Here is a 20,135-nt window from a genome sequence, read left to right on the forward strand (position 1 = left end):
CTAGATAGGTAGGCCAGGCTTCTTGCATTCGTTCTGTTCTGTTCTGTACGCCCCAGTCACCATTTAAGAGGTACCTATGTACTACCTCGGTATCTACGCAGTATGTATAAAATACATCATCACAATATCATTCATATTACATCGGGAACCTAACAAGATGAGAACCTACATACCTAAGGTACTATCAGGCAACAGGAGTGGCTCGTTGCTTCCGCAATAGAACCCCCCCCCCCCGCCCCAATGGAGATTGGTCCTTTCCTTGAGGGGTCATGTTGACCCTGACGGGCCTATTTAGAATCACCATCCCCAGTATTTTAGATAGCTAGCTCTCTTCGAACGAAGCATTGCTTAGACCTACCTATTCATCTATCGGTTTCACCCCTCCCCCCCCCATCATTGCGTCCTATTAAGTGATTAGGAGACGATATTCAGTTAATCCTACCTAACCTACTTAAGATCATGAACGAATGAGCGAATGATCCCGAGAATGCTGTCGCCAAGAATACCTCTCTTCCACCACGCCGTGGTATTGTTCCTATTGTCTCTGTCTTGGATAGCGAGCCAATGCGTCGTCGTCGCTGCAGCCGATCAGATCTCTCTTCACGATGATAAGCAGACGTCGACGGCTTCTTCTCCTCTCGACGACGCCTTCGAGGAAAAAGTCACTTGGGTTCTTGAGAATTTCAAGATCCCGGGGGTAGCTGTGTCGGTGGTTAAGGGGAATGAGACTTTTGCTAAGGTGCGTATCTTATCTTGACCTTCTGATATGATAATGATATGATAATGATATGATGAGTGTCCCCACCTCCGCACGATCTACAGCACGAAGAGATACGTGATAATGGATCTTATCTAACAATGGATCTCTACAAAATTACTAGGGCTACGGCCTCTCCGACATATCAGAATTAATCCCTGTCACCGAACATACCCACTTCGTCGCCGGCAGCACGACGAAGGCCTTCCTCTCTGCCGCTGTATCCCTCCTCGTCGACGACAACACCAGCTACCCGCACATCCAGTGGGACACGCCCATCCACAGAATTATTCCGGATGATTTCATCCTCAGTGATCCCTGGTACACGACGCACGTCACGATCGAGGATGCGCTTTCGCATCGATCAGGTCTCCCAAGACACGACCTCTCATGGATGTTCGGCAACCCCAACACTACCACTCTCCGCGACGTGGTGCGGAAGATGCGCCACCTCCCCCTGACAGAGCCGATCAGGACAAAATTCCAGTACTGCAACCTGATGTACGCGACCATGGCGCATCTGGTGGAGGTTGTCACCGGTGGGAAGTGGTTGGGTGATTTTCTGAAAGAGAGGATCTGGGATCCGCTCGGGATGAAGGAGACGTATCTATCGATCGAGGACGGACGGGCTGCGGGGGTGGATATATCCCGGGGATATAGATACAAATATAAGTACAAAAAGGCCAATCACGATGATCAGACCGGGACGGGGCCCGGAGGAGGAGACGGAGAAGACGGGGAATATGAGGATGTAGGCTACGACCACTGGGACTATGGCCGTGGAGCGGGAATGACATTGTCCTCAGCAACAGACTACGCGAAATGGATCCGAGCGATGATCGAGCGGCGTCCAAATGCCCCCCTCTCGCCGGAGGGATTTACTGCCGTTACCAGTGCCCGTTCTATAGCGATTCCAGCAATTGTTCCACCGGAGACGGCTCCAGTAACGTATGGTCTGGGGTGGAAAATCCACGCCTATCGAGGGGAGTTGTTCATCGAACATCAGGGGGCACAACCGGGGTTCGCGACGCTGGTGGCGTTTCTGCCGAATCGCGAGTTTGGGGTCGCGGTGTTCTGTAATAATCTTGTCGGTGGAGGAGGAGCGACTGAGGTGCTGGTGTATCATCTCATCGATGAGTTTTTAGGGATCCCTGTTGAGGAAAGGGTGGATTGGGTGAAGAGGTGAGTTTTGCTTCCCTACTATGCCATAAAACAGGTGGAAACTGGAAGTACTTTGCTTGTGCAGAAGAACAATGAGACTAACACAAAGCCCATTACTGACTGATTGCAATGCATCAAGGGCCGAAATCGAGATATCAGCCCTGTCTCAAATCTCTCCCGACGTCCTCCACAACCTCTACCCAGCCAGACCAGACCCTCCTCTCCCCCTCTCCCTCCCCATTTCCGCCTACGAGGGCATCTACGTCCACCCTGCATACCCTACGCTGAACATTAGTGCACATTGCGCAAAGCCCAGCATATTTCCAGAGTTTCCAAAACCGGACTTCACTAATGATAAAGGAGCATCATTGCAGCAGCCCCCGAGCCTCTGTGCCACCATATGTGGATCCATCCTTGCTCATACGATCGAATTCAGACACGTTTCTGGCGAGTTCTGGCTTGTGGCGAGGGACTTCTGGGGTGAGCACAAAGCGACAAGGGCCGAGTTCAGGGTGGCTCCCCATGGGACGGTGGGAGAGCTGGGGGTCGAATTCGAGCCAACGATGAAGGGTGAGAAGATCTGGTTCCGGAGGAAGCTGGAAGATGGTAGCATAAACTTGGATTAGAGTAAGAATCAGATAGGAATTGAAACGAGGGCTGCAAAGTGAGTCCCGTCTGAGAGTCGATTTTTGATCAAATTATCATTGTGGATATCGAACATGAACTAGAAAGTTTTCGCATAGAATGGACAGAGTAGTCCTCTCATCAGGTATCTTGAGTAGGGATGGCCCGTCATAACCGAGAATACAAGGTTTCCATGCACACCATATTACTCTGAATCTTTTTATTAGAATTGGGGTTAAAATTTCTGTGAAATCCCCTAGCACCCATTATCCGCAGCACTTGGTGACCGACGTTGCATCAATGCTACTCATGAAAAAACAGTATTTGTCAGCAGCGTCTTTCAGCAGACCATAAAAAAGGGCAAACTCACGCTCCTTCTCCAGTTGCAATCGGTTCCCACGAGAAGATAAACGCTCCCAGGAATGCTCCGATGAAGATGCAGATGATGATGTACCCGTTGTAGTACATGGCAAGCAGCATGATGAAATACGCAACCGCGAACTGAGCCATATGGAGCACGGCCCGGACCAGCTGCTCGAGCAGGTTCGGGCGGATCGGACTGTTGTCGACACTTCCAGCTGAGGCGACATTTGCGTGCACGCCCTTGTTCGAGGATGAAGAAGACGGGGTGTCATCACCGCCGCCTGAGCCAGCGGCGAGCGCGGCCGCAGAAGAGGCGGCGATCTGCCTCCTCACGCGGGCGCGGCGGATGATGTAGGCGTCGTATTCGCGGCCTACGCGGCGCAGGAATTCGAGAACGATGACCAGACAGATGACGCCGATGCAGGAGCCGCCGAACATGCCGTGGGAGGTGATGTGCCAGTATTTGGAGATGAAGCCTTTCCATATTGTCAGAAAATTGAGGATTGTAAGTGAGAGTGACAAGACGAAAAAGGGGGGACTTTACAGGCATCGATCGTGTTCCAGTTCCACAGCATCTATGTTCCCCTCAGAAATGGATTCATTTGATCAGTATGTCCTTTCTCTCTCTGCGAATAATCAAGCGAAAGAATCGACGTAGAGGAATGCCGTACCGACATCTGGCACTCGCTGCCGCCCCCATGGCCCATACTCATGCCACCCATACCGCTCATACCGCCCATGTCCATCCCGGTGCTGGAGGCCATCGCCGCGGAGGCCGTCGAGGTCATGGCGTGCATTCCCGTAGACATGGCCGCCGTGGCCATGCCAGTGTGCATGTCCATGTGGTCCATGGCTGATTACCGGCTTTTCGGTCTTTTCTCGTTCGAGTCGGAGGGTCCTCCGGTGGTTGAGGTTCGTTTCGACGAAGGATTCACTGGTCGCTCAGCGTTCCCTTTCCTTCAGAAACTCCTGAAAAGAGTCTCGAGGGGTCAATTCACTTTCGCCGCCTTCGGTGGGATCTCCGGTAGATACTTATACGGGCAGGAGATCACGATGTCCCCGACAAATGGTACTGTGACCAAAGTCGGAAATGGGGCAAGTGGTGACGGCCGGGGGGGAAGGCAGTATGGACCGAATGGGTATCACTTCAGCTGAGACAATCCAAGGAAACAGGCTCAACTGAAGATTCAATGTCGCGGTCACGGATTCACCTCGTTTCGGGGTATATGACGATGGCAAACAGAGCGATCGCGGGCAGAAGAGAAAATGGAATTAGAGACGCTGTGCTACCGGATCCGGGTATGAAGCTCCTGCTCGATCGATGTACATACAGTACACCGATCTATCACGTAGCAACTGAACAGAGAAAAAAGATTGACTAGATACTAAGGTATTTGTATCTCGTCAGTCCTCACTGCGGTCCCAAAGAACCACACCACACGCCGCACGCCATGTGGGAAAAGTGTGGGTAAAACCCGCTCGCACGCCCGCCTGTCATGATCAGCTAAATTAAATCGGTCAGTATCACCTGCAGGCAAAAAAGGAAAACCCTCTCTCGCAAAAAAAAAAGTTAAGCAAATCGCCCATCTTGCCAGGAGCGATCCCCGATGACAACGGCTCGATATACATCCGCCCAACCCACCCCCCGAGTCTAAGCCCGGGCGGGACGCCGCTGACTGGTCGACAGCCGCCGCGGGACCCAGCTTTTCCCCCCCCCAAGACCGAAACTTGAGCACATTTTCCCTGGTCCTCCCGTCTGCTAATTCGACTCCGACTCCGCCCCCAGGGCGAGACAAATACGGCCAAGGACACTGGTGCGCGGGGGATTGAGCAGATTAATTGATCATGTTTTATCTCTTAGTCCTTTTTCTTTTATCGACTGCGGTTTCCACTTCTTAGACTGACAGTCTAACAGCCTCAGAACCCCCTTACTAGTACCTACCTTATGCAGGTAGGTACCTAAGGTCCAAGTACTGCGTACCCTACTAAGGTAGGTAGCTTGCAATCGGAATCGGGCACGTTATGGCCTTGTGTACTCCGCACTCTACGGCAAACCTGCGCACGGGTCGGATACTACTACCCGGTTTTCTGCTCGACTTTCCAATCTCACTTGCTGTTCCTGTCTGTCTTGATCAAGTCATCCTCGTCGATACATGTCAGATATCTCGCGCCTTGACATCTTCCTCTCCAATCTCCCATCTCTCGCTGTATCCGTATCTTTGACTCTAAAGGTCTTTGAGCGTCACTATCGCGATACAGTGCGGCATACCTGGACCCACGGAGTAGCGTCGTCAAGGAATGATAACGAGTGAATATATAGTCTGGATATGGCGGTAGCTCGCTGTTCTCGGCCTAACTGACGTCCTCCCACGAGGGCCGACTTAGAATGACTGACCTGAGGCACTCTGGCAATTAGGCAATTGTATAAACGCTGAGGTGATATGCTGGCTGATTAAAGCAAGTCGACTACGACAAAGAACAAAGAACTGTTGGAAGTCCAACAAGTTCTCTTCAACGTGAGATGGAAGAGAAGTCAGATCGACAAACATCACCATTGAGTGTGGGGTTTATACCTGGAGGGCGGAGCGGTTCAGATTTGGAATGAGCTGAATTAGGAAGCCACAACCAAATGAGGTCCGAGTCATCTCGACTCGACTCTTAGGTACTTCGCTATGGATTTCGGACCAGATGAGTCCATGGTTAGGCTGCACCATGATCTAGCGAACTTCCTCGCACTCCATCAAGAATGGACCTCTTACAAGGTAATCTAAGTGACTCCAATCATTAAGTATTGATCTGTTAGAAGCAGACTTACTGCAACTGAGCTTTTACACATTGCGTGCCTGTTGCTCTGAACAACTGCACAATCTCTCTACACCAAGAAGCTGCATGAACTGTAGTCAGGTACCTCTGTTGTCTCCCTTGTCATTAATACTATCGATGCCGACGTCTAGCTGGCTATAGAGTAGCGATTATGCTCGACAGCAAAGCGTAGCTCTGACCTCCAGTGTGCCTGGTTGATAAGACAGAATCCTGTCTCTGTCAGAGACACTACTACATGGCTCAAGAGAATGGATGTAGGTATCTGCACAGTACATAAAAAGACAGGACCCTTCATGTGATAATGGAATGGAACGCAGTTGATGTATACAAGTTGTCCAGATGTGACAGTTCTGGTCTGCGCTAAATCAGTCTCATTCTACTTCTTTGGTCTGTACAAGCCTGATGGAGTAAACTACCTGACCTACCTAAGGTAACCTTATCAACTAACCATACCCAGATTGGAATTGGAACTGCAGTAGAAAAACTACCACATCGCATTAGAGTTTCAGAAAATGTTTGAGCCATCATGGGCATCAGAGTATGGTATATACCCTGCAGCGACGAGCTTGGAGGAGAGACACCAGACATGGACTGAGCGATGGGTGTCATCAAGCTAAATATATGTGATTAGCTCCCCTCCTCCAGTTCCTTAATAAACCAGGTAGGTATGTTCATTTTGTATTATTGTCTATGATCTTCTTGTGATCAGCAATCTCTGGCACATTCTCAGTACAATATCATCACGCTCAGCAATTTGTATAACAGAAGGGTCTGGCAGCTGTGATGGGTGTGTCAATCAGAAGAACCTACTGAGTTTCTTTTGCCGAGCTCAAGAGGCCATGGTAAGGGTGGGAGGAACGACGCTGAAAGCGCCGTCGAGTCTCTCGTCTTACAGGGCTACTATACTATAGGTACCTGTCTGATATCCGTAAATAGATATATAGCTCTAGCGGGATACCTTGTAAGCTTAGGTATACTTAAGTTATCAACGTAGTATTATTTTGCATGTATGTACAGGAATCAAGAAATAAACTAGGCAATCGATATCCAAAAACGGATGCTCCAGGAAACAGTCGAACTGTATAAACCGCTATTAATACAGTGAAATCGAACAGGTGAGGTAGATATGTCGTCATCTTAATAAATGAACTCGTTCCCCTCCTCTTTCTACTCCGCATCTTTCTAACAAGTTTCATAGTCATCTCGAGTATTATGTTATTCCGGCCCATACCTCTCCATCTCCATTCTCGCCCTCGCATAGAGCACGACCACCCACCACCCGATGTATAGCGAGCACCCTGCGACAATGATGAACGCGATCACGCGGGTAAACCGCCGCAGGACCTGCTGGGCATGCCGCTCTCGTTCTTCCGCCCAAGCGGCTACAGCCGCTTCAAAGTCGTCGACCTGAAGCTGGACGCTGCTGCCGCCGCCGCGGCTGCGCCGGCTGCGCCGGTTTCCCTCACCGTTGTCGTTGTGATCTGATGGAAGGAGGAGGGAACCATGTGACTCATCATCTTGCTGCTGCTGCTGCTGTTGCGCCTGTGAATGTTCTTGGGGGATCGGCGTTCGCTGGCGCGGGCGTATGTATGGCAGTAGTCGCGGGGAGGACGAAGAGGGAGACGCGGCGGTCTGCCACCGCAGAGGGTCGTGGAGTTCGTATGGTGGAGGCGGAGAGGACGGCTTGGTCTGCGGATCCATGTCTCCTATCCTCAGGCGCAGGCTGGTCGTTATCGTTGATGCCGGTGGTGCCGCATCACATGGGTTTGGTATGGTATGTACGATGGTAATAGCGCAGGTGGTGGTGATGGCGATAGGTTGATTAGATCGCCGACATCGTCAAACTTGGAAGATGCAGACGGGTATCAGCGGAGTATATCAGTAAATTGGTTCTCTGATTATGCGGAGTAGAGAGGGCCTTTAATCTGGAGGTTGGCCGTACGGGCAAGTCATCCGCGGAATCCTGACTATCGGCCGGCCTGGAACTCGCGGGAGATGCGGGATGTACAGCCGCTCGGCTCGGACCGATCGGCGAGCAGACTGGTGCTTTTGGCGGGGCCCTAGAACGCATAGAGTACTATTAGATGCATACACTTGTGTTCAATAGAGAAGAGCGAAGAGCACACGAAGACCTATCACTATATCATGCCTGAATGCTCGCTTTTTCTCCATCAAAGCTTGAGAAGTTCTAAACCAATGTTCCATGTGGACACAATGTACAGCACAGCGTGAGAAGGGGATGCACATTAGCGCTTGAAATGGAATAGTTGAAGAAAGATGTTGCGGATCACACAAAAAGGATTCCTCTATTCCAAAAAGCGGGGTCAACGTTTGGTCTAAGATATGTTCGTTTGCTTTGGAAAGATGACTTGTGACTTCGAAGACTGAAATAATCGCTGTTACTCAACATTGAATAGCTTCGTGAGTTAAGATCACCGAGAGAATTCATGAACTATATTTTTTTCGCAGCACTGCCAGTCGCACGGCTGAGTGGCAGGCTCTCAATGGAGAAGCAGACCTTGCGTTGTGGCGCCTTCTGCACCGTTCGATTGATACCTCCTATTGAAGCGGCTTTCTGCCGCTGAGGCGTGAATCTCGAATAGTGTATAGTGCGTCGCTAAGACGACGATCCTCACAAAAACCCTGAGAAATCTCATTGGCTTCGAGAAGTAATAGTCGCGGTCGTCAGCGCTTCGAAATAATCTCGGTGCGTTTGATTTTCTCCCTTCATCCGTCGATCGCGACATGCAGAACCGCCTAAACTAAAAGACATTGGGTATCACATTCGATCATGTAGCGTTTTCCCTGAACGGTTTCCAAGTATTGTGCCATCATACATCATCCCTACCTTCCCCAGACAGGACTACTCTGTTCGATCCCTTGATCACGCCTTCTAAGATCTCTCTTATTTGCTTGCACCCGTCTATCCCAACCGCAAGCATGGTCTCTAGATATGAGGTATGTGCCTTCGAATCCATATTTAGAATAGAGACCTTCATATCATCCACTTCATCCTCCATGGCGTCCTCGTCGCCCGGAGTTGGTGTTGTAGTCCCAACAGTGATGAACGGAAGTTCTTGTTCCTCTGGCAAGGAGAGGTCTAGAAGTGGATCGAGATTATCATTCTTCGGATCACGCGGTGTAGAGGCACTCCCGCTCATACCGGCCGTACAGCCGCAGAGAAGACCAGGCATTGGGATACCAGCGTCGACAAGTGCGAGCGTGCAGGCATTGAGGGCTGCGGCGAAGAGCGACCCATCAGCCGACAGAATGGAGATATGTATACTTATGGTGCTGTGCGGGTACAGATATGTGTGAAGGTGGGATTGAAACGCAGAGCGAAGCCAGGTGGAGAGCTGAGAAGATTGCCTAAGTTGGAATGGGTCAGAGTCCGCTCGAACTGAGTAATAAGGACTCATTGTAGACTGCCCAAGTAACTGTGTAGAAAGAACATACCTGTCGCTTCCACCAGCCCTCCTCTTTCGATCAACGCTCGCGAATCCGGCGATATTGACGTCTACCTCGACAACCGCACCAGCTGAACTTCCAGCTCCTCCACCAGCTTCCCCTCGACGTCCCTCGGCCGGGCCGTGAACAGTACACATAACGGCAGTATTCCCCATAGACAGGTACGAGGATCCAGAACTGGCTGGGTTTGTGGAGATCTGGGCTTGGAGGAGACGAAGCTCGTTCCAGCGACGACCATCGAGACGAAGTTTGGTGAGGGGATAGGTCGTGGACGTGTCAAGAGGCATTGTGAAAAGCTTCCAATGTAATGTTTAAATAGGCGATCCTAGAGATGGTGTCCCCGGTCTTCAGCGCCTGCCCTGTACCTCCGTCGAGAACAGTTTGAGAATGCGAAAATTGTTGCGTGCGACGGCGAAGTCGGAGAAGAATTCGAAGAGAATGAAGTCTATGCGACTGAGAGAGACAGGTCCCAGTCAAAGTGCGAGGGCAAATTGTTCAAAGTCAGGAGCCAAAATATAGTGGTGAGCGGGGGACAAAGATCTGTCTGGCTCCGTGGGCGGAGGAACTCGAGAGGGCGGGCAAAACCAAGCAGAAGCTCTTTTCCCAGTTCGGCAGTCTAAGAGCGTCCCCGCGGGTGGACGCGACGGACTTACCCCTCGACTCCCGGCCACCAGACGCGTCTGATCACCGCTGCATGAAGATCCTCAGACCAGTATGGGATCGGACTGGGAACTGAAGGATTCTGATGCTGTTACAATCGGCGGAGATGACGATGATGATGACCTGGAACTCACGAGCCTGTTGGAGAGACGCGTTCCTGCTGCCTCCGGTATGACTTCTCTGCCCACCTCCGCGATGAGATGTCAGACCTGGTCTAACGACTGTTCAGACTCGGGAAGGGTATCGTCAGACGACCGCAACCATGCGACCTTGACGTCCTCCGAAAACAAGAATACCACGAGGCGGCGAGCGTCTCCCAGAGCGGAGGAACAGGACTCCACGGTGATCTTATCGGATGATGATACCGATGACACCGAGTTTAATGATGGTGAAGCTGCATATAAGGCATTTAAGAACCGAAAGAGTCGTAAGAGGAAACGTGCTGCGGCAAGTCGTTCACGTAAAGCCAAAGGAGTGGTTGACCAGGACACCATCGTCGGCCGACGTCCAAAGAAGGACGAAAACCCTCCGCCTAGAAAGCGGCAGATGAGGGAGTACGGCGATGTATCGTCTGATGATGAACTGATGGAATATACCCTGCCAGATTACTTGCAGAAGCGGCGTGCTCAGTTTGACAGGAGAATGGAACGTCTCAAACAGGCCGGGTTGAAGTTGCCGCCGGATTTTGATGAGATCGAGTTCTCAGATGACGAACGACTCGAGTTTCTGAAAGAGAAGCCGGTATTTAAAAATGTGAAACCATGTCGCAAATACGAGGATATAACTTTGCCGTACTCTCTCGGCCTGATCCCAGCGCCTATTGCTCAGTGGTTGCGCGACTACCAAGTCGAAGGCGCCGCCTTTTTGCACGAGCTCTTTGTATACCAGAAAGGGGGTATTCTAGGAGATGATATGGGCTTGGGCAAAACAGTTCAGGTCATCGCGTTCCTGACTGCGGCTTATGGGAAAACTGGCGACGAGAGAGATGCCAAGAGGATGCGGAAGATGAGGAGAAGTGGCCACGATGGGTGGTATCCTCGGACATTGATCGTTTGCCCTGGGACGTTAATTCAAAACTGGAGGTCGGAATTTGAGCGCTGGGGTTGGTGGCACGTCGAAGTATTCCACGGTGACAGAAAAGAAGAAGCTCTACAAGCGGCAAAGTCCGGCAGGCTGGAAATACTGATCACGACCTATACGACATACCGAATGAATAAGGATTCTGTCAATATGGTCGAATGGGACTGCGTAGTCGCGGATGAATGTCACATCATCAAAGAACGAAAGTCCGAAACCACGGTCGCAATGAACGAAGTCAATGCTCTCTGCAGGATTGGCCTGACGGGCACGGCTATCCAAAACAAGTATGAGGAGTTATGGACTCTGTTAAATTGGACGAATCCAGGGAAACTCGGCCCAGTTACAACATGGAAATCAAGTATCTCAGAGCCCCTGAAAATCGGACAGTCACACGATGCAACGCTCTACCAGCTGAGCAAAGCTAGAAAAACTGCTAAGAAACTGGTCGAAAATCTGCTGCCGCAGTTCTTTCTTCGACGTATGAAAACGCTGATAGCAGACCAGCTCCCGAAGAAGAGCGACCGAGTCGTCTTTTGTCCTCTCACGGAGACGCAGGCCGATGCTTACGAGAATTTCTTGAACAGCGATATAATTGACTACATCAAATACGCTTCCGAACCGTGCGACTGTGGATCGGGAAAGAAGGCTGGCTGGTGCTGCCGGATGTATGTCCCTGGGGGAGGGAAGTGGCAGAGCTATGTGTTTCCAGCAATAGCGAATCTGCAAAAGCTCAGCAACCACTTGGCAATTCTCATTCCACAAGGTATAGATCCAAAGGAAAAGCAGGACAAGGATTTGGAGATGCTACAAATTGCTGTCCCGGATCAATGGCGCGAACTTTATCGCACAAGGGATTCTATCATTAACTACTCAAATCCAGAGTTCTGTGGGAAATGGAAAGTATTGAGAAAACTTCTCAAGTGGTGGCACGCGAATGGTGATAAAGTTCTCGTCTTCTCGCACAGCGTGCGGTTGCTGAAGATGCTTCAGATGCTCTTCACCCATACAAGCTACAATGTCAGCTACCTGGACGGTGCAATGAGCTATGAGGAGAGAGCGAAGATTGTCGATGATTTCAATTCCGATCCTCGTCAGTTTGTCTTCCTGATATCAACACGGGCTGGAGGAGTTGGCTTGAACATCACGTCTGCCAACAAAGTCGTCGTGGTAGATCCGAATTGGAATCCGTCGCATGACCTGCAGGCTCAGGATCGTGCTTACCGTATCGGTCAACATAGAGACGTTGAAGTGTTTCGCCTGATCTCTGCGGGTACAATAGAGGAGATCGTTTACGCGCGTCAGATATACAAGCAGCAGCAAGCAAATATCGGCTATAATGCAAGCTCTGAGCGAAGATACTTCAAGGGTGTGCAGGAGAAGAAAGATCAAAAAGGGGAGATCTTCGGTCTGTCAAATCTCTTCGAATACCAGAACAACAATATAGTGTTGAGGGATATCGTCAACAAGACCAATGTGGCCGAGAGCAAGGCCGGCGTCCAAGTAATTGGGATTGACATTGACCAAGAGGATATCAGCGAAGACCTACCCTTCACTACAACAAAGGATGAGGACGAAGACGGCACAATGAGTCAGCTTGCTGCTATGATCCGCGGCGAAACTGACGACTCCACACCGGCGAAGAACAAGTCTGGGGGAGGCCTCGTTCCCAAGAAGCATGATCCCATCCAAGCTATCCTCGCAGGCGCGGGAGTAGAATACTCACATCTCAATAATGAAGTCATCGGATCCTCCAAGATCGAAGAACGTCTTAGCCGTCGCGCCGAACTGGCAGGCGACACGATGGGCGAGATGCAGGTATTTAGTGGCTCGCAGGACGATCTGACGGTGGGCAATCCGATCTTCCAGAAGGATGGCCGGCCAGTCAGATTCAAGTACCATCCTCCCCAGGACGTGATGAGGCGGCAGTTCTGCAGCATGGCCAAGCGGTTTGGGTTTCAGAACGCCACGGAATTCGCGCTGGTTGTGGAAGGCATGACGCAATCTCAGAGACGGGCATGTCTTGAGCGGTGGTATAGAGAAAGGAGGGAGACACTCCTCAAGAAGGGAGATGGCACGACTGCGAAAGTAGAGGCTTCGTAACATGGTTACCGTCCGATGATAGATGAAGGAAACGGTTATAGGGTATGGCGTTCTAGGTGGTTGGATTGGATTTTTTTTTTGTGGACGATTGATACCCCCATTGACAGATGGTCAAATCATATTTATATTTAGTCTACAAACCCTGCAGGATAATGTCGATTGACTAAAATTTAGCACGCGATTTCGATCTGGTTTTCGTATAGAACAAAACTTCGAATATGAACCATGGCAACTTGTACCTCGTCAATTGTTAGAGAAGTAGACATTAAGCAACCGTGAAAAAAAGAATGCACGGAAGCAGACAGAATAAAATCGGAGTGCAGCGGCTATGATCAGTGCAGGAACACACCTATGCATTGTATGAGGCTCGATTGAGTCCCTGTCAAGTCACCGACAAGATATTTCATGACTGCTGTGAGTGGATGCAATCCTCTGCAGCAACACACTACACATGCATGGTCAAATTCCTCTTTACCAGATCAGGGGAAGCCAATGTTCATTAAATTGGCACTGCAGCATGTCTGCCCATGTATGTCAGACAGATCATCGTGCGCAGAGGATCGTCTTTATATTAGGAGTACTAAGATAAGTGTACATTTAATAACACAACCCGCTTGCAATAAATGCTGCCCATGTCCCTGAACTCCATGCTGTCCATAAATCAATGCATAACCCAAAGCCTCTGTGCCTCATAGCTCTCAGAACCAGGCCAAGGTCCATAACGCCGGCAGGTTAGGCCACTTCTCCTGCCATGCCGCCAGGATCTCTGGTACTTTCTCGTCGAAGCTTCTCCGAGCCTCACCAGTACCATTCTCCCAGCCCGCAGTACCGTTCAATCTGCGCTCCTGGTTCGCCGCCTCGTTCAGTTTGTCCGCTAGGTCAAGGATCGCCTTTCCACCAATCAGTGCCTCGTCATGGTTATCCTTGATATCGACATTGAAGACATGTACAGGCCGATTGAGCGGTGCTCCTTTATTCATAAGATCGTCAACGACGGCATCCCAACACCGCTCTTCGCAAGTGATGATGACGTCGACGACACCGCTCTCCGTTCCCACTGCCCCCTTGTCGCCTTTCGCTACGTGGTCGACGCGGGGGATGCCAGGCGTCCAGTCCTGGAATCGCTCAGGGCCCCATTTCAGGCTCTTGTTTCGCTCAAGCATGTTCAGAAGCCCGTTACTGCGGTACAGCCTCTGATCCTTTGCGTACAATTCATCGTACATCTGAGCATATGAAGTGGTATTGAAATTGTAGACATTAGGTTGCGTGATAGATGGACCAGGCAGACGAACCAGCGAGCCGGTACCGAAAGAGATGACGGGATAAGCGGCGGGTGCTGTGGAAAGGCGAAGATGCGCCTCCATCGACCGGTTTTGGTTCGACGCACATACGGTGCAGAACTTGAGTTTGTAAGACGTAGGATCGGAGGCGGGACGTGATGCAGCTCCGTTGTCTTGTCCATCTAAGCCAGCTGTTGGAGTCTCCGACGGGGTGGGAGAAGCAGACTCTGGAGGAGGCGGTGGAGGGGGAGGAGGTTCTGGTGTGGAAGATTCCGTCTTCGCAAGTCGGGGATCTGTAGCCATGATGTGTTGCACCGATCTATATCTATAAAGCAAGATATGGCTGTGTTATCTCAGTAGCGGAGATGTGATTGCAGAAAGAGATGCTCTATTGAGATCCGTGCACACGAGTTCAGGGAGGATGGAAGATTCGATGACTAATTTCTCGAAGGAACTGACACAGAGTCAGCAGAATTCACCAGGAATATTGTAAAGACACAGAAAGAGTGAATATTCAAGCCAGTCAGTAGTTAAAGTTGCGTATAATTAAATTTTTTCGGCATTGCAGGGCTAGGACAGCTCCAATAAAAGTGTTCATCATGCTGGCTATTGAAGTGAATGAATCAAGGGGGTGGCAGGGAGAGCACATTTCCGTACCTTGAAACACACTGTCATCATCTACACCACCCTCCAGATTGAAGAGAATTGCTGGAGACACCGTGGAGTTTGTGGCCTTGTCACACAAGACAAGAGCCTGTGTGTGTTTTTTCCGTCGAGGTCGAGCTTTGGGGGACTTTATCATGGCCCGTGCACGATATGCTTAGTCAGACGCCCTGCTGCAGTCCTGCAACATCATCAGACGTGAGCAATTTAAAGTGCATGTTTATTTCTGCTAAGTTAGATGCTTGAGAAGAGCTTGCTCCTTGTCCAAGTATTTTCTAAATATATTAGATATCTGCAGAGCGTTTCTGTCTCACCCGGCACGCAGAGGCAGTGGGTTCTGGACAGTCCTCAAACACCCCTTGAACTCAAACAAAGCTGAAAAATTAGTACTTTTTGTAGCTGTTCAAGGTTAGGCTACAATTCCTTATGAAATATCTATTATTAATCGTGTAACGAATTATGCTGGAAGAAATCGGAGGCAAAATGGAGAGCTATTCAGGAGGTTTCAGAGTTCAGGACCCAGGACAACCAGGTCTTTCAACGTAGAGTATTGGTAGCATCTCCTAATCATAAGAAGGATGACATCCTCCATGAGTTCTCAAGCTAAATTTAACGCACCCCGGATCACATGGCCGCTCCAATTGTGGCGCTAAGAGATCTACAAATACTTCTGGTGCGATCTCTTCATCACATGCCGAGGTTAGCTGCTGCTTATCCGAGCTGACTATGCGGAGACGTGGGTTCAATAACACGAAGTCAGCGCCTGCAATAATATGCACTAGAGATCTCCTTATAAGAATCAGACTCTCGCGAATAAATTGACTTCCATACATCCATACCATATCTGCCTTCTCCAGCGAGCAAGGATCCCAAAAAGGAGGAAGCAGGGTCTTCTGTTTGTATTTAGACATCATGGAACCGTCGAGCTCCACGAAGGGCTTCTTCCAAAGCCCCCCTGTGATTCCCCCGCAATATCTAGAGGACAGCTCCCTTCAACGCATTATCTCACTACATCTGCCTTCTCCCATTCCACAGTCAATTGAAGAGGACCTATCTCGATTTTCCCGTTTCGTTCTATCCAAACGCGTACTCTCTTACGTTGCAGACGCCGAAAGGAATCTTCCATATCTACAACCACTCACAACTTTTGGTGCAGAAAACAAACAGAATCCGCTCGTGACGAGCGAGGGATGGCGTGCGCTTCAGGATATAGGGATCAAAGAAGGAATCGTGGGACTGGGCTATGAGGATACAAACAATCGATGGAATAGCCGTGCCTATCAGTTCATCAAGTATCATCTCTGGTGCGGTAGTTCGGCTCTGGTGACATGCCCGAGTGCTATGACGGACGGTGCTGCAAGCTTGCTGGGCAAGCACCTGAATGACGTGGATGGAGCGGTCTATGCGGATGCAAGGAGAAGATTGATTAGCCGAGATGTCGACACAGCGTGGACGAGTGGACAATGGATGACCGAACGAAAAGGCGGGAGTGATGTCCGCGGAACAGAGACCGTTGCGAGAAAGTTAGAGGGCAATGAGAAACAAGAGAGCGATGGATTCGATGCAGTAGGCATGAAACTTGGGCCCTGGAAGATCGACGGCTTCAAATGGTTCTCCTCTGCGACAGACGCCAACATGACAATTCTCCTAGCAAAGACTGGAGCTGATGGCAAGATCAGTGCATTCTACGCTCCACTATGGAGACAGGTAAAAGGAAGATCGGATGGCGAGATGGAGCTCAATGGGGTGAGGATCCAACGACTGAAGAACAAGCTGGGTACTAAACCCCTTCCAACTGCCGAACTAGAGCTTAAGGGGATGCGAGGGTACTTGTTGGGTAAGGAAGGGGAAGGTGTGAAAGAGATATCAACCATCCTGAACATCACCAGGATGCATAACATCATATCTGCAGTTGGTGGCTGGGGTCGTGGGCTGGCTATAAGCCGAGCATTTGCACGGGTCAGGGAATCCAGTGGGAAGTTACTCTGTGATACCCCAGCGCACGTCAGGAGACTTGCTCAAGAGCACGTCAAGTATAGAGCTCATATGCATTTGGCATATTTCGTTGCTGCGCTCCTCGGCTGCTCGGAAGGCCACAATCCTTCAGACCATTCCATTGCCAGCTCTTCTATCATACCTCATGATCCGCACCAGATTAAGGCCTTGCTTCGCGTTCTCACTCCTATGACCAAAGCTCAGACAGCCCTCTCTTCTATCAATGGCCTACGAGCCTGCATGGAAAGTTTGGGCGGAGTCGGATATCTTGAAAATGAGGACCCTGCTTTGAATATTGCAAGACTATTCCGCGACGCTAATGTTCTAGCCATATGGGAGGGTACGACGGACATCATGGCTGATGATCTCATTCGTGCCATAAAAAGGACCGGTCATTCAGATGTGCTTTCTGCACTTGGCAGCTGGGTAGCGAGAGCAGTTGCCACCGGCGGAAAGATTGGATTGAATGATGAATGCCAGAGACTGAAGACATTATGGGATAAGCTTTCTGCAGAACTCAAAGCTAAGGGCAAAGAGGAGCTGAAGTGGAAAGGCCGCGACTACCTGCAAGATCTGGATACACTCGTATGCGGATGTCTATTGGTGATGGATGCTGCAAGAGACAGTGATGAGACGGCTATTGAAATAGCAAGACGCTGGATATTAGGGAATGATAGTTCAGGGCAGTCCTGGAGAGCCGAGGCCGATTGGGACAAGAAGATTGTGTTCGGTGGTCCTGTTGTGCAGACAAAGCTTTAAGCCAGGGTATTCTATGGAAAGGACTGTATTCTCTTCAGTCGAGAGGGTACCGTGTAGAGTTTCCTTCACATTTAGATAATAGGATGACTTTAAGGTTTATGTCGCTGGATCTTCTAAGGAATTCCTTCGAGTTTCGCGATGAACTTGGCTCAGAACTTTCCCTTAGACCACAGTAACTATCAAGGAAAGCATTCAACTGTGATTGGTGTTAGACACATATGACGGTTATAGCAGTCTCAGTTTCAAGAAGATAGGATAAGAATCCTCTAGAGGTTAGGTAAATAGGGAGATGAGCTCATAAAAGCTCTTTGTTGACTTGCTCACCAACTTTATACCAGAAAGATGGTGGGTCTTGATAATATCAGCTCAAAATCCATTAAAATTCACGTAGTCTTCTAGGACAGCTGAGACACATGTGCCCTTTGACAGTGAAATTCACACTTCTCTGGCTTCTAAGAAAGCAGCACTCTGAGTTAGGTGCTGTACAGGAAATTGTTCTCACAACGCTGATCGCTGACATCTTTGAGGCATTTATTATCTGTCGCAGATTGCTGTCAGAAAATGGAGTAAAGACTCTATCGCATCAAACAGTGTCTTCCGTTGGTAGTTGTCTGCGCAGAAAGACATCTTGCTTGCTGCCTTTTAGATCACGTGCCTTGTGGAACGTCACCAAACTTTATGATACAAGGTTGATATTCATGTCGATTTCTCTGTGAATTTATGAGAGCAATAGCTGGTCGAATTCAATTTGATTCTGTAGCATAAACTGATTTCGATCATCCTCCAGAACTTACCTCTGCAACCTTCTCCTACCAAGATGACTTCGTCAACCAAGACTGATGTAGATGGCGACTCACCTTTTGTTCCAGCCCTTATCGTTGTCGATATGCAGGAGGATTTCTGCCCACCGGTGCGTATAATCCAATGCTTCATTCTGGAAAGTACTTCTAACATAAAGTCTTCTGCTCCTCAAGAACGGTTCTCTTGCTGTTCAAGAGGGTCGCTCTATTGCATCGCTGGTTAACTCTCTTCTCGCCATCCCTGGCTTCGTCGTGCGCATTGCAACTCAGGACTTTCATCCACCGGATCACATATCTTTTGCCAAGACTCATCCGGGGCCGAACAATCGCCCATTTGAATCTTTTACCGAGATGAAGAACCCGGCTCCCGGCAGAGAGTCGGAGACAAAGCCGCAACAATTGTGGCCTGAGCACTGTGTTGCCGGGACACATGGTGCCTCCATAATTCCCGAAATTGACACGAGCAAGATTGATTTGTATGTCAAGAAAGGTATGAATCCTCGGGTTGAGATGTATTCGGCTTTCGGCGATGCCTTCGGAAACATCGACCCCTCTGTGACTGCCAAGTCGGTGGATGTCGACATCAAAGCAGCCCTAGCCGAGAAGAACGTAACCGACGTTTTTATTGTGGGCATCGCTGGTGATTACTGTGTGAAGTTTACAGCTATCGATGCTGTTAAAGCTGGCTTCAAAAGCTGGGTTATTGAGGAAGGCACCAAATGCGTGGTGCCCGGACCAGGCTGGGAGAAGACCAAGGAAGAGTTGAGAGCGTCAGGGGTCTCTATCGTCACTGCCGATGGTCCTGAAGTCGCCAAAGTCAAGTCTCGAACTTAACAAAGCGCCAAATCCCAGAAGAATATCAAGTGCTTGACAATCCTAATACCAGCCCGTCCGTCGTCATTACCCACTGTTCTATATACAATCTACCAAAGAGTCTCCAAGTCGCAGCAGTTACATACATAAGAGATGCATAATCTAATAAATACTTTGTCTTGCAATACACTTGCTCTTGTACATGGATATAGTGGTATGGCTACTCTGATGTCATATCACCAGGTAGTTACCTGGAAAATACTGAAGCGCATTGCTCACCAGCATTCCAATTCACACATTATCAAACCCTCTCTGATCAGCAGTCATCTATATATGCATATATACCTACTGAATATGGAGCGTGCAAATATAGCTCCAGCGTCGCATCTACTCCTTCCGCATATACAGGAATTGGTGATTAATATCATCGACAGGGCAGGGTGCTGCCGTATACCCTACAGCGCCAGAACATCCACCAGTTTTATACCGGCCCTGCCCTACTTCCCTATCATCAAAGGAGTGCACCCGCTGGTCTTGCGGTTCCCTATACTCCTCATTCTACTTAGGCTGTGCTTGTTGGTCATTATTTCTTGAACACTCTTGCCGCGTGGACAAATGAGCTTCTAATCAAGTGCTTGCTAAAATGACTTTCAGATTTTATACAGACAAACCCTTAAGTCGAAATCAAAGTTCGCTGGCCTTCATAGTTTTAATTGAGTTCAAAGGACAATTTTGAGTAACTACCAGTATAGAACTGTGCTCAGTTTGGTGGTTGCAATATTTATTACA

The 20,135-nt window shown here is 49.6% G+C and overlaps 8 protein-coding genes across 8 annotated transcripts; 4 read left to right on the forward strand and 4 right to left on the reverse strand.

The window, feature by feature from the left end:
* Window positions 1-487: 487 nt before the first annotated feature.
* Window positions 488-2,544, forward strand: VTN00DRAFT_657 (uncharacterized protein; the record flags this gene model as incomplete). The annotated part of the gene is made up of 3 exons (XM_069433220.1): window positions 488-739; window positions 882-1,939; window positions 2,058-2,544. 3 exons carry the CDS (start codon window positions 488-490, stop codon window positions 2,542-2,544), a joined length of 1,797 nt encoding a protein of 598 aa, XP_069291364.1.
* A 264-nt stretch (window positions 2,545-2,808) lies between these two features.
* Window positions 2,809-3,756, reverse strand: VTN00DRAFT_658 (uncharacterized protein; the record flags this gene model as incomplete). The annotated part of the gene is made up of 4 exons (XM_069433231.1): window positions 2,809-2,845; window positions 2,913-3,381; window positions 3,450-3,480; window positions 3,577-3,756. The coding sequence occupies 4 exons, from the start codon at window positions 3,754-3,756 to the stop codon at window positions 2,809-2,811; spliced, it is 717 nt and encodes a 238-aa protein (XP_069291365.1).
* A 3,187-nt stretch (window positions 3,757-6,943) lies between these two features.
* On the reverse strand, window positions 6,944-7,429 carry VTN00DRAFT_659 (uncharacterized protein; the record flags this gene model as incomplete). Its single annotated transcript, XM_069433242.1, has 1 exon — window positions 6,944-7,429. The coding sequence occupies one exon, from the start codon at window positions 7,427-7,429 to the stop codon at window positions 6,944-6,946; it is 486 nt and encodes a 161-aa protein (XP_069291366.1).
* Window positions 7,430-8,559: 1,130 nt separating this feature from the next.
* VTN00DRAFT_660 (uncharacterized protein) lies at window positions 8,560-9,483 on the reverse strand (the record flags this gene model as incomplete). Its single annotated transcript, XM_069433254.1, has 2 exons — window positions 8,560-9,097; window positions 9,185-9,483. The coding sequence occupies 2 exons, from the start codon at window positions 9,481-9,483 to the stop codon at window positions 8,560-8,562; spliced, it is 837 nt and encodes a 278-aa protein (XP_069291367.1).
* Window positions 9,484-9,910: 427 nt separating this feature from the next.
* Window positions 9,911-13,036, forward strand: VTN00DRAFT_661 (uncharacterized protein; the record flags this gene model as incomplete). The annotated part of the gene is made up of 2 exons (XM_069433265.1): window positions 9,911-10,025; window positions 10,086-13,036. The coding sequence occupies 2 exons, from the start codon at window positions 9,911-9,913 to the stop codon at window positions 13,034-13,036; spliced, it is 3,066 nt and encodes a 1,021-aa protein (XP_069291368.1).
* A 698-nt stretch (window positions 13,037-13,734) lies between these two features.
* VTN00DRAFT_662 (uncharacterized protein) lies at window positions 13,735-14,619 on the reverse strand (the record flags this gene model as incomplete). The annotated part of the gene is made up of 1 exon (XM_069433276.1): window positions 13,735-14,619. The coding sequence occupies one exon, from the start codon at window positions 14,617-14,619 to the stop codon at window positions 13,735-13,737; it is 885 nt and encodes a 294-aa protein (XP_069291369.1).
* A 1,272-nt stretch (window positions 14,620-15,891) lies between these two features.
* VTN00DRAFT_663 (uncharacterized protein) lies at window positions 15,892-17,733 on the forward strand (the record flags this gene model as incomplete). The annotated part of the gene is made up of 1 exon (XM_069433287.1): window positions 15,892-17,733. One exon carries the CDS (start codon window positions 15,892-15,894, stop codon window positions 17,731-17,733), a length of 1,842 nt encoding a protein of 613 aa, XP_069291370.1.
* Window positions 17,734-18,550: 817 nt separating this feature from the next.
* Window positions 18,551-19,367, forward strand: VTN00DRAFT_664 (uncharacterized protein; the record flags this gene model as incomplete). Its single annotated transcript, XM_069433298.1, has 2 exons — window positions 18,551-18,643; window positions 18,708-19,367. 2 exons carry the CDS (start codon window positions 18,551-18,553, stop codon window positions 19,365-19,367), a joined length of 753 nt encoding a protein of 250 aa, XP_069291371.1.
* Window positions 19,368-20,135: the final 768 nt, after the last annotated feature.

Source organism: Thermoascus crustaceus (genome assembly GCF_041956765.1).
Source record: "Thermoascus crustaceus strain CBS 181.67 unplaced genomic scaffold VTN00scaffold_1, whole genome shotgun sequence".
NCBI lineage: Eukaryota > Fungi > Ascomycota > Eurotiomycetes > Eurotiales > Thermoascaceae > Thermoascus > Thermoascus crustaceus.